At 40.4% G+C, this 13,529-nt stretch overlaps 1 protein-coding gene across 5 annotated transcripts; it reads left to right on the top strand.

Moving 5' to 3' along the window:
* Positions 1-1,229: 1,229 nt before the first annotated feature.
* On the top strand, positions 1,230-13,529 carry plat (plasminogen activator, tissue). 5 transcript variants are annotated; one of them, XM_082554553.1, is made up of 15 exons: positions 1,231-1,407; positions 6,155-6,242; positions 6,566-6,686; positions 6,896-7,030; positions 7,854-7,964; positions 9,466-9,640; positions 9,837-9,928; positions 10,021-10,195; positions 10,294-10,379; positions 10,477-10,539; positions 10,658-10,862; positions 10,966-11,102; positions 11,773-11,913; positions 12,062-12,210; positions 12,317-13,529. In XM_082554553.1, exons 2-15 carry the CDS (start codon positions 6,180-6,182, stop codon positions 12,482-12,484), a joined length of 1,821 nt encoding a protein of 606 aa, XP_082410679.1. In that variant the 5' UTR covers positions 1,231-1,407; positions 6,155-6,179; the 3' UTR covers positions 12,485-13,529. The 5 variants fall into 5 exon arrangements, with proteins under 5 accessions (XP_082410681.1, XP_082410679.1, XP_082410677.1 ...); XM_082554551.1 differs by having other exon boundaries at positions 6,566-6,689; XM_082554554.1 differs by having other exon boundaries at positions 1,232-1,407; positions 6,566-6,608.

Raw genomic sequence — 13,529 nt, 5'->3', positions numbered from 1 at the left:
GCATCCGAGCTCCAGGAATTATAAAAACATCTACCCACACATTAAGACAGCAAACTAAAATGTTTAAAACAGTGGTTTGTGCAGATGCTACAATTACTCTGCATGATTTACAAATACCTTACCATTTATAGCACAATGTAAATAAGGACAAACAAAATAAGAAAAAAGGTACGTATTTTTTTTCATTACTTAACACAAAAGAGGAAGAATGCCTTAATTGGTCAGTTTCATAAGAATTTCAAGGAGATAAGAGTCTTGTGTTGTAACATGACCTGATGTAACTTATTCCTCTGTAGTAGATTGTGTTCTTGTAATGCGTGTCTTTGTTTGTAATTTTCCTTAATGAGACTTGAGAGCTAATTGTAATCCAACACAGATGAAGACAAAGTGGGACAGACGCCAAACTAACTTCCCCCCCTAAGCCATTACACCCCAAATTGTTGTATTTTCAGCAATTTAATGTAGATTTAACAGCCAATAAAAACAATAAACATGGATTATTCCAAGAAAATAAAAACCTTAAGTGTTCTTAAAACGACATGGAGCTACTTTTCAGGCTAAATGATTGATTTCCTGAGGAAGGGATGGGTTGAATAAAGGGGATTGTGGTTGTAACAAAGGGCTCCTGGTGCCAGGTGGTTAGCCACAGTGATACAGTACCACCCACAACCCATCACAGCCTCCCAGAGGCGACCTACTGTGCGAAGAATGAGCTGTTTACTAGTGTTTTGTTGTTTTTTTCACTTTACACGTCTGCTTAAAAGCTTCAGTAGTTTTTGTTCGGTTTGGTTGCACTCCAACTAAAATAAAATAATAAAATAATAATAATAATAATAATAAAAACGCGGTAGCAACACATTTGCATAGCATTCACTAAACATACATCCTTTACATCCTTTAAATATGCCATCTATCTATTAAAAATGTTTAAAAACATTTATAACGTACATATGTCTCTCTCTTTCTGTTACACACACATTTTATGTGTGTTGTCCTGAAATGTAAACGCATTTTGATTCTCCTTTAAATAATAAATAGGCATACATTTGAAAACAATAGCATGTCGTTTATATTGATCTATTTTATGCAATAAAACGGGCGTATTTCTGTTGAAAGAAATGACGAATGCAGATTTCCTCATCAAATACCTTACGTATAGAATAAAACTTGTTAACCTGTTAACTTGGAATGGTCCCGCCCACCCGGCTGCATCATCAAGCATCATCCGGGCCGGAGCCGACATCCCTGACGTCAGCCCGCTCCCCTGAAGCACCGGTCCGACCGGAGCGCTTCGGTATAAACTTGGAGCGGAGGGACAACCAGCTCAGTCAGAGCGGCAAATACAAGAACACTCAGAGTTACTGCAAAGACAACGAGAAGAGATCCTTTCAGAAGATTTCGTGTCTGGTAAGAGCTTTTTTCCTCCTTTGTATTAAGATGTCACCGCGGTGGAGGTTTACATGCACCAGAGGATTCTCCTGCAACAAACTCCGTTTTACTACGTTTCCCTGTCGCTCGTTATTATGAAACAGTAATTATTAAAGGTTATTCAGTTAATTGGATCCGCTTTATGTGATGATGATAATGGTGTTGCAGGGATTTTGCGCGGTTCCAACTAAACGTGTCAATTGGAATTAATTATCATGTTTTATAAAAAACAATCAAAAGGAACTGAACATTTTTTTAACTGGTGTGTAGTCTTGTGATAGAGATATATTAAGGTGTCTCTTGGCATATAATGCCATAGATTAAAACAATTAGAATAATAGTACAGCATAAACAGCCAAAACTGTACTAACAAGTGTTTCAGCTAATACAGGATGTCGGTTAAGGTGTGACTTTTTTCTTTGTCTATTTAATGTCATGCACGTTGCAGCACCACTCATAAAAGTTTTGGGTAAGCTGTGTGAGGAAAAAAAACTATCTTGCAGCCTATGAAGTCATTTATGTGGAACATCTCATACTTTTCTCACCCTGACCTCAGCAGCTCTCTACATCCTCCTCCACCTGCTAAGTTTGGTGGGAGTCTAAAATCACATACAGCACTTTTCAATTTGCGTAATCAAAACTGACACAAATTGCTGTACAGCTTCTTTAAAACATGGTGATATCGTGCTTTGCTGCTGGACTGTGTGTGTATTATCAAGCTGGATTCCACAATGCCTCAGTATGTGTTTCTGTGTACCAGCTTGAGCCAAGCCGAGTGTGGCTAATGAGCTGGATCTGCGTCTGAGCTGGCGCCCTTGAGAGCGTTCTCCTCCTTAGCATCTGTCAGCGCTGATGTTCTCCATCGCACTGATAATCTGTACTGCTGTGTGCTGAGAGAAAGTAGAGTTTGTAACTGGTATCTGCTTTCCTGGCAGTGTGGTCAGCTGGATTTTTGCCTTACACTTATGTTTGTGAGTCATAGGATCAGCACCTGGGGTCTTACAGCTTTAAGCCTTCTTATATATCTGTAGTCTTCCTTTCTGACCAAACCTTCATTTACTTCACACAATGGCCTCGAGACTGGATGTAAAATACATCAATGCCTACATGTGTCTCTGCAGACCTCGAGCTGGTGTGACTCAGGAGGATTCATTCTCTTTCTGCTGACCTCTGGGATTTAATTCCCCAGAACACCCTACCGTTTTTTTGCCTTTCTTCGGTTTCTTTCTGAGGTCTTCATCCTTGCATCCTGTCCTGCATAGCTGTCTCAGATTCCACTATCTCGCCACTTCTAACATCAGCAACTGCTCCCATAACCTGCATTTCTTCATTTTAGGAGCTTGGGTTTCATTCCGATAAAGATTGCAAAGTATCATATTGCACACAGAGGGAAGGCAACAATGCTGCTCTCTGTTTTGTGGGAGTTTACGGAGCCAGATCACAGCTGCTTTGTTGAAGCTTGACTGAAATCCCCCGAGTAAAGAATGCATAATACCTTCGAAACATCTTACATGACATCACATGCCATGACAGATCCTAACAGTCACTCTACACACATGCAAACCTCTTACTCAAAAGAATAATACCTACTGAAAGTATGGTAAAGATTCAGCAATACCATCAGGTCAGACCTGTTCAACGCTTTAAAGTTCAGAACCTCTTCTGAGAAATACCAGTAAGAAACCAACTGTAAATTTTTACGCTGTAAAGGTGTTTCCTCTGCTAATTCCCCCATGTGCACCAGTGTGAACAGTCCTCCCACTCTTCACTACTTTATTAAGTATCAAGTGTGATATTTGTGTAGATGAGAGACGGGAAGAGTGACCACAAACATGCTCAAAGTACTAGAAATTTGAATTTCACACAGAGGTGTAAACTTTGTTCCTTCACAGTCTCTAACTTTAACATTTCAGCTTTGTCTCTAGTAGAGAAGCATGCCTGACCCTTTTTAAACTCAGTTGCTACTAATTTTTGCTGAAAAATCTGATGTCAGAGACCGTGGACAGCACTTAAGACCGATTCCTTAAAAACACCAAAGTAGCATGAACATAACTGCTCTATGTGTGTGTTTGTGTCTGTGTGCATCTTATCATCTGCTGCATATGTTTGCTGTTTTCACGTGCTGCAACTCATAGCAGCTGTTATGACTCACAGTCTGACTGTTGCTACTCTGAAAATGCTTTCATTTCTTCCATTCATAACTGACCCACTAACTGGGGGAACCACACTCTCCACAGAGTGCATACTTGGTTGTACATGTTTCAGCTACTAAAAGTCTGGGTGTAACAGACCAGTGTGTTAAGCCTCTCAGTGCCAGAAAGCTGTATTGTGTCTCATTTAGAGTTTACTGCTATTTATTGCTTAGGATACTGTTTTAGATCAGCTAGGGTTATAAACTGTTATAAGATCATTGCTACTGCAAAGTGGACCAAAGACTACATAGATATCTGTAATTAGTTGGAATACTGTAATAAGATTCCATATTTTACACTTTTATTATTATTACAACATTAAATTTAAGTCATATCAGATATTTTCCTTTTGAAATAGCCACTTTTTTAGTTAAAAACAGATTAAAATAGGCCAGACAGATAAATGTCTGACTTTTTGTCCATGCTTCTGCATTATTATCCACATAGATGCATTAAAAGTTGTAAAACCGACCATATAAAACATATAGTTGTACTGTAAGATTACCAAAGGAATGTTGTTTTTTTATGGCCCCCAATTGGGCCTCCGCATGAAAGATATACTAGAAAGGGTGGATGCACATATGTTAACATCCGATGAGTGTTTGTCGGCAAGTGTTTTCGTGCTTGCGTGTGTTGATATGTACGCCCGTTTCCTAGATACATGGGGCCTGTGCTGGTTGTGTTATAGCAGGAAACACATGTTTTAAGCTGACAGGGCCAGAGAGAGAAAGAGGGGCGACTGCACTGAGCTGAACAGCTGCACAAAGGAAACAAAAAAGAAAGTAGTGTTTTGTTGTCGCCCTGCCAGTTAGGTTCCACTGGGGGGTTACAGCACAGGACAACAGGGTTTTTATTTGTCAGAGTCAAGAACAGCCTCCAAGAGACCTGCGTTCTTAATGGTGAGTGTGTGAATTTGTGTTTTCATAGTCAAACTCTGAGAGGGAGTCTTTGTTCAAACAATGAGGAGAATGAACACTAAATCTTTGTGTGTGGGAGTGTTGATTAGCTCCACGTTCCTGAGCACTTTGTGCGTGTATGTGCGTGTATGTGTGTGTGTGTGTGTGTGGGTGTTTCATATATGCTGATATATGAAAGCACAATGCAGTTTTCTATTAGCTCAGTCAACCGCAGAAGGTGATTCAGTGAAGAACAAGCCAAAAGAGAAGAGAGGGCAAAATGTATGCAGATGTGTCTAGGTCTTTGCATGCTTGTTCATGTCAGAGATTTTTTGGACTATTTTAAAATCACTTGGAAATTCTTTATATGGATATTTTTTAACTTTTCAGGTCAATTGTGTCCAGTGTTGTCCTTTTTTCTTTCTTTCGACTCCTGCTTCTACTCACCCCTCCTTCTTCTGTGACTCATGTTTACTCACACTTGATTGAGGAGCTACAGATGCTCCTCTCTACCACTTTTCTGCATAATTAGACTCTTCTATAACAGAAATGGAGCAAGTGGGATATCAAACAAAAAAAAGGAAATATAAATTTAGTTACTTTTTCTTGGTCTTTTGTTTTTTCCTTGAACTTCCCTTTGAAGTTCTGAGTCACTTTGTCCTCACACAGCTGCTGCTTTGCTCTGGTAGAGCAGGAAAGCTCACAGGATGGTTCAGAAACTGTTTTTCTAGTGTGCTGCGTTTCATCGCTCGAGGGCTGTCTGGACTGTGTTGTTTGATGTGGCGATCACGCTTTCATTTTTTTTAGTTTTTTTAAAGACTTTATCTGTGTCCTGTTTATTCCCAATGGGAAAGAAGTAGATTAAATGACAGACAGTGATAATAGAGTCTTTTTTGGTATGTAAATTTTTAAATAAATAGGATGATATGGCCTCATAGGAACGTAAAAATAAGTGAACTGAATATAGGTCAGCATTGAGTTTATTCACTTTCCTATGAGACAGCTCTGCAAATGCTGCTAAAACTTCCTCTCTGAGTCAAGAAGTCAGCTCGGCTTCAAGAAACAAGGAATGACCCCCAGGTTCCCACAGCTACCCCACCTCCCCCCACCCTTTCCTCTCAGAAACAAGCTTAGGGATGGAGGAAGGACCTACAGTACAGCTGGGAGGAGGTGACCAGTGTTCATCATTTTCCTGTGATTGTTGGCTTAGTATTGGTGACAGATTAAGGAGAAAAGCTTAGATTAACATGAACATGACCTCACTTTCAAGTCAGTCACCTGACTGAATGTCGAATATTTGAAGTGATCTGAATTGTTCCGGTTTTTGCACAGCTGCAAGTGTTTTCACTGTGTGTACGTAGTGACAATGACAGCGATGGTTAATGTCTCGATATGCAAAGAACATATTAACTTTGAGAGAAAGTGGAAAAAGAAGGAGTCGGTTTTGTCTTTATTTATGACCTATTTCACAGCTTTAGGAAATGACTATTCATAATTTTTATATTTCTCATAAACCATTGTAAACACAGTCACGTAGCTGCCAATGTATGCTATTCTTTGTCTGTGTTTTATTCCCTGATCCATCCATATGTCCATATAAAACTGCTTCTAATATGTGCATGTGTTTTCTCACTCCAGCAAACAGAAGACCTCTGGAAAAACCATGACCAGGTCACTGCAACTAATAGTGCTCCTCTGTGCTCTCTGCTGCTGCCTAGCGGACAATGTAAGTACTACAGAACAGTACCTTAAGCTGTCTTCAACCTACTGAAAATCCTGCATATTTTACAAGGGCTTATCTCAATACAGTCCAATTCCTGTGGTTTATTATCCACTTGAGCAAACATTTAGCCCGTTTAATGTGTTTGAATTTGTGTTTTTGCTGTATGACAGTGTGCCACTGACTAGCGATAGCATTCATCAGCATTTTATTTTAAATTGTCTAATTTAAAGTTCATACGCTGACTGTTGCTTGAGCTGGAGGCTGAAGCCGTTCATCCAGTTCCCATGCATGTCTGCTCCATGTTTTACTGGTCCTTTCTATTGCAGGTGGAGCTTCTCCGCACTAAGAGAGGGACTCGTTTTTACAGAGGTGAGCCTTACAGGCAGCCAGCCAGAGGGACGCTTTTGATTATTCATGTCCAGAAGTCTTCACCTTCCACTGACACCTCCTGTGAGCCTCATTGTACTTTTGTTCATCTCCTCTAATAACACCAACTTCTTCTTCATAATCATCAGTCTTTTCATTTTTTGCTGTCAGCCACGTGTTTGTGTTCCTCCCTCCTGTGTTTTTATGTTTCTAACAGTATGACAGTTATGTTTTTCTGTGTTTTCTATCATTTTATTGGTTGTATACTTATGTTTGTGTGGTGTTTTCAGTACTTTGCATGGATAGTGAGACGTCTGCTGTGCGTAGTTTTGGGGACACTTGGCTACAATGGAAGGGGCAGCGTGTGGAGTATTGCCGTTGTGATTTAGGAGGACGAGCGCATTGTCATATTGTGCCCGTAATCAGTGAGTGTGACATGGATGCACATACACACAAACACAAGGAGACTGACTGACTTTTCTAATCAGTGTTTTGTTTCCATTGAGCAGAATTTAAATGTACTATTTGTTTATCTGTCTGTCAGTCTTCTTTCCTGCCCTCACTGCCCTCTGCCTTCTATTATAACTTCAGTTCACCTCTAACGGGCTGTTATAACCTCAAATGATTATTTTTTGTTGGCTTGCCTCGGTTATGTGTCCAAATCCCTGTTATTTCAGTGCATCCAAACGAAGAGCTGCTGGGTTTTCTGTGTTTTTGAGTGGGCGTCGTTTAGTCTGAGATTATTTGAACTAGATTCTCCAGACATGCCCTCGTGCGTACTTTCACCCCCACTGACGAATTCTGTGAAGGCTGATTACCCCTCCCTCAGTCAAATTACAACCACATTTTCAGTCTGCCAAACTGCAACATCTGTGAGCTCATACCACTGGGAGTGACAGCAGAGCTGTTATTCTAAGCGTCGGCCTTTAGGAAATGTTGAAATAATAAATGAAAACGAGGACTGCAGATGGCATGAAACCACTTCTGCTCTACAGAGAAATCCTTGACCTGACATAAAAAGTTTCAAAAAGAAACTATGATGATATTTACTACAAGTAACAAGAAAGTCCGGGTGAACCATGCACAAAGACTTTTGCATAATCCTCAATGTTTCACTGTAGTATATGACACACAAGCCTCAAACCCAATCTGTGCAGTGGTCATGGCACATCCATCATATACTAACTATTTAAACTGTTAGTGGATGACGTGTGGCTGACTAAACGGCGCTCTGTCTGCCTCTTCCAGACTGCTACGTGTCTCAGTGTTATAATGGAGGAACCTGCAAGGAAGCTGTGTACACTTCAGACTACATCTGCCAGTGTCCCCGAGGCTTCACTGGGGCTCAGTGTGAGATCAGTGAGTATTCAAGAAACACCTAAACACCTAAATCGTGGGTTTTCAGCTAGCGAACGACCAGAGATATAAAAATAACAATTAATATAATTTCATTATGTTTTCATTTCAATTTCAAAAGTGCCAAAAATCTTATTCTTTCTAATTAACAATCCCAAACCACAAATATTCAGTTTACAGTTACAGAACAGAAAAAAAAGCAACAATGAAAAAGCTGTTAAAGAAGAGTTCACTCCAAGTTTTCAACATAAAACTCGCCAGTAATCGTTTTTTGGTGACCTAGGTGACTCAAATGATGGTAAATAAAAAAAGGAAAGAAATCCACAAACTTTGTTGTGAAAACTTTATAGTAATAACTAATTTTGGTTGCCAAACCAAAGAAGCTGCAACACAGCTCAACCAAGGGTGGTTGCACTCAGTATTTCCTTCCTTTCTGTCACAAGAATACACCTTTTATCATGGGTAGATGGACACTACCGATGGTTTATATGATCAGTGTTTATAGGTTGGCTTTAAATTCAGGTGTTTTCTACCTCCTCCAGTATTAACATCAGTATAAAAACTGTGCACCAGGAGCTTCATGGCATGGGTTTCCATGGCCCAGCAGCTCCTGTAGGTGTAATGTGTAGGTCTTACATGAAATTTGTAGATGTTCATGAGCAACAAAGTCACGATTTCTGGAAAGAGACACTGACTTTTTCAGATGATTTTTTTGTTTACAGCTATGAGGCCCATAAGGCGAGTGTCACTTATATTTAGGACAAAGCAACATTTCAATAACCAGAGTCTCCAATACTGGACAGGTCACACCTAAACAACCTAAAATAGACAAATAGCACTACAGGCTGGAGCAAAACACATGCGATTGATTTGTACTGTGCTTTTAAAGCAGCAGTGACTTCGGGTGTGTCCATAAACTGGTGGTCTGATTAAAGCTTGTTAGTAACTTTTGATAAGATCACAGTCTGACTGTGTGACTCATACTACTGGTGTCATGGGCCTGTGGTTTGGAGGGAAGACATAAGGATCATAAAGGATGGAAAGACATTCTGGGATATGAATGTTTTTGTTTCTGTGGCCCACTTTTAATCACTTGAAGGACACTCCACCCTCTCAGTGGAATAATTATCTGAACTTCAGCGGTCACAGGCAAATGATTTTAGTGAAAAAAACTACGAGTTAATATGGCCAGGCTATAAATCTGATGCATTTACAATCATCATAGGTTATGTTTGGTCACTGTTTTAAAACCACTAATTGGAAAACAGCGATATAAATGCTATTAGGGCACAAATTTAAAGCCTTATGTAAGAAATAGCAATGTTTTCAGAATTTATCCAAAAGCTTTTTAATAGTCTACAGCTTTTTCAAATCTAAAAAACCCCTGAAAAAAACAAGAACAAGACATATTATGTCGGAACAACTTACTCAGACCAGTTATTACGTTAATATCAGTCTCATATATAAATTAGCGACTACCACTGTCTGTTTCTCTCTCCAACAGACACCAATGAGAAGTGTGTTGTGGGGCAGGGTGATGGGTACCGTGGCACCGCGAGTGTCAGCCAATCAGGAGCAGAGTGCATCAACTGGAACTCAACATCTCTGAGAGGAAGGAGGTTCACGGCTCGAAAAACAGACGCCATCAGCCTTGGACTGGGCAATCACAACTTCTGCAGGTACCTGTGCTGGAGCGTCTGCGTGAATATTTCATTTGCTATCTATAAAAAATAACAAGACTAGGATTGTTCGTCTTGAAAGCTGGTGGCCTGGTGTTAACAAATTCTGGAGTAGACTGGAAAACATAATATCCGAGCCTTTTACGGAAGCTATGAAGATGTTCCCTTATTGTCTTTGTGTTTCTCCTTATGTCAGGAACCCTGACGGTGACAGCTCTCCCTGGTGTTACATCTATAAAGGCACACAGATTGAATGGGACTTCTGTTCTTTGCCCAGATGTTCAGAAGGTATAGATATACAAAATCCTAACATGTAGAAAGATCAAATACCATTAAATGTGGGCTTACATACATCTGTCCATATGTGCTCTTTGGAGCAGATAAGCACAGAGAATGTGCGCTCGGCTCTGGCCAGCAATACCGAGGCACAGCATCTGTCACCAAGAGCGGCTCTCGCTGCCTCCCGTGGGACTCTCCCGCTGTCAAGCGCAAGATGTACAATGCTTGGAGAACGGACGCATTGGAGCTGGGACTGGGCAGCCACAGTTTTTGCAGGTACATAGGCCAGCACCTATTTTAACTTCCTTATAATTGCAGTACATTTGATGTTCTACTTTTAAATGAGAAAAAAAATCTCTTTTTTTATTCAACAGAAATCCAGACAATGACGCAGGTCCATGGTGTCACACCTACAAAAATATGATTCTGACCTGGGAGCTGTGCGACGTACCAAAATGCTGTGAGTTCCTTTACATCAATGAGTTCATTTGGCAGCGATAGCAAAGACAGAAGTTAAATATTGAGACTGAGGATAACCATAGTTTTCCTTTCTTTAGCGAGACGTCCGCCTATGCCCACTCTTGACCCGCGTGCTCCCACCACTAATAACAATAACAGAGGTAGGATATCTTCACAGCCAGTGAAAACACCTCAGACATAACCAAAAGTCCCTCCTTCTGGGTGTCGATTAATCCTACTGTCGTTCAACCATCATTCTCCAACCTGTCTCTTCTGTAGGAACATGTGGCAAGCGTTTAGACAACACTTTATCCCAACCATCGTTCCGCATGTTTGGAGGCAGAGCGAGTGAAATCACGGAGCAGCCGTGGCAGGCGGCCATTAATTTTTACCAACCCCGTCACAAAAAGCACTTTCATCTATGCGGAGGAATCCTCATTGATTCCTGCTGGCTCCTGTCTGCTGCACACTGCTTTGAAGAAAGGTAGCACTGACTTCCAGCTTTCACACATGCACGCACATACACTAAACACTAGTCGAACGTGTTTGCCATATAGCAAACAAACGAGTGCGCTCTGTCTTTTCAGAAACGATGTAAATAAACTGCAAGTAATTTTGGGGAGAACGTTTCGGAAACAGAACTCCAGCAGCGAGCAGATTTTCAGCGTCGAGAAACTCTGGATCCACGAGAAATATGACAAGGAAACATACGACAATGACATCGGTGAGTGAACATTTCATTGTAACAGAAACAATAATCCAATATTTTTTTATCTTTGTTTCGAACTTTTCATTTATTAATATAAAAGTTTAAAAATAAACTTTTAAACACAGCAGTGTAAACCTATAGCCCAAATTAGGTTTTCAATACAGTGCGTAAACTTAAGATTAATTTCATAGTCGGTACAAAGAAAGGTATCGCTTGTACCTTAATCCAGAGACACAAATACACAATTGAACTTTTGGTCATGTCTTTGAGCTTTTGGCTTTGTATGATTTAGTCTGAGCCACAGCAGCCCCTCCCGACTGTATTTCAAACTTTCTGCAAGAAGGTAGGGTGAAAGGGGCCAAAAATGTCTAATTTTAAGAACATGACCTGAAAAGCTGCACCAAGGTCCTCTTTATAAGCACACAATCATTGCCAGACTAAAAAAAAGAGCTCTTAGTCAAACTGTTTGTGTGGAGAATTGAGGCTACTTTAGTCATACTTCAATGTTAATAATGAAAACAGAATGAGACGCTTTAGTGAACTTGTTTTCCTCCAGCAGTAATGATATGGAAGCTTAAGTGGGCAGCAGAGGCTTGTTAAAACTTTAACTCAACTCTCAGTCTTCATCCCACATTTTCCCAGTGCATTGCCTTGACTTTCCTTTGGTCACTCTTTCCACTTGCAGCCATTTTGAAACTTAAGACGGACGTTGGCATCTGTGCTGTAAAGTCTCCAGAAGTTCTTCCGGCGTGTCTGCCCGAACGTGGGCTGGTGCTGCCCGACTGGACTGAGTGTGAGATCTCAGGCTACGGAAAAGACGCAGAATGTAAGAAAACTAAATCATAGCCTTTTTTTTTTTCATTTTTTATGGCTACTACTGTACTTATCGCACAGACAAGTTGGTGTCATTTTAAGTATCTGAGCAGCAGGGGACAGTATAGGCAATCTAAACTAATGCAACGCTCTCTTCACAGTTTCTCCAGAGTATTCTGACCGTGTTAAGAGAGGTTATGTTCGCCTGTGGCCCAAAGAGCGCTGTGTCCCAGGGGTGCTGTCTGGACGCACAGTTACCTCAAACATGCTGTGTGCTGGTGACACTCGAGGCCTGGACGACGCCTGCAAGGTGAGAACACCCACACTTATCCTCACAGTTAAATCATGCTCATAACATTATAACTTTTATTTTCTTTACACTTTCCCTTAAATTTGCTTCTTGGATTCAATTACAGGGAGACTCTGGTGGCCCGCTTGTCTGCAGATACAATGACAGGATGACTCTGATGGGTGTGATCAGCTGGGGCGATGGGTGTGGGCAGAAAGATAAACCTGGAGTCTACACCCGTGTCACCAATTACATTGACTGGATTAACAACATAGTTAAAGCAAACCCGGTTTAAATCAAAAGAAGATGCAAATGAGATGCTGGAGACTAAACGCAGAGGGTGGAACAAATATGTTTATCATTAAGTTGATAGACTGAGACACCCACTGGACTGTTGAGGGCTGGCTCTAGATCCCACCAGACAGAAAGCTTATGTGATAATGGCCATTTCTACAGAGACACACACGAAAGACCTCAATCGGGAGTTTTTGTGCTCCTGGGTTTTATGTTCGTTACAGTCTTCAGTGTGAAAGTGAAAAGATGAACTGAAAACACATTTTTTACCTTCTTTCTGGGAGGTTTTAAAGCTGTTTCCCCCCCTGAGCACTGGCAGTTAACCTATCTAGATAAATAGGAAAAAATATGGATATCCCTCTGCTTTTTGTGGTTGACTTTATGCTGGTTTATACAAAAATGACACAGTGGCACGCTTAAGATCAAAAGCACTTTTAATCCTCACTCAAAGCAGGCCTTTACTTTGCAGAGTACAGTGAAACACATGGGGATGTTTCTCCACAGGGCATTTTAAAGTCCTTTGTCAGGAGGACTTGTCTTATAGCTGAGAGATACATTTACTTAATTAGTTTAATGCAAAATGTTCTGCATTTGCTCACAAAAGGGCCTTCATCCAAACCACAATCTGCTGGTTCAGATTCTGCTTGTTTTTGCAGATTTTAATAGTTTGGCACTCTGCTGTGTTGCGCTGTAGATTTGAACTTGTGGGAGAAGGAAAACTGTGTCTTAGGAAGAGTTCAGCTGCACCTGGGCTGAGCCCATACTTGTATGTAACATGTATATTATATATTGTATACTGCTTATTGACTGCAAAACTCAAATCTGTAAGAAACTCATGTCTTTTGTGAGAATCTGGATTTTAGAAGTTTTGTATTAAGTTAATGTTCATGTTTGTTTTATATTATTTTGTAGAAATCTAAATATGTTACTTATCCCTGTATTGCCACTTGATAATTTATTGTTGCTTGATAATTGTTATTGCCTTTCTACCATATTCAGTAATACCATTGTCAATAAATAACATTTGAAATCATTTTATCAGATCA

This window comes from Aulonocara stuartgranti (genome assembly GCF_965226115.1).
Source record: "Aulonocara stuartgranti genome assembly, chromosome: 12".
NCBI classification, from domain to species: Eukaryota; Metazoa; Chordata; class Actinopteri; order Cichliformes; family Cichlidae; genus Aulonocara; species Aulonocara stuartgranti.
This window is presented reverse-complemented; position numbering and strand designations above follow the sequence as displayed.

Bases quoted from the DNA above. Each gene is read 5' to 3' on its own strand.
- plat (XM_082554551.1), top strand. From the start codon at position 6,180: ATGACCAGGTCACTGCAACTAATAGTGCTCCTCTGTGCTCTCTGCTGC. The intron at 6,243-6,565 runs GTAAGTACTACA...TTTCTATTGCAG, and splicing joins GCTGCTGCCTAGCGGACAAT to GTGGAGCTTCTCCGCACTAA. The intron at 9,929-10,020 runs GTATAGATATAC...TCTTTGGAGCAG, and splicing joins TTTGCCCAGATGTTCAGAAG to ATAAGCACAGAGAATGTGCG.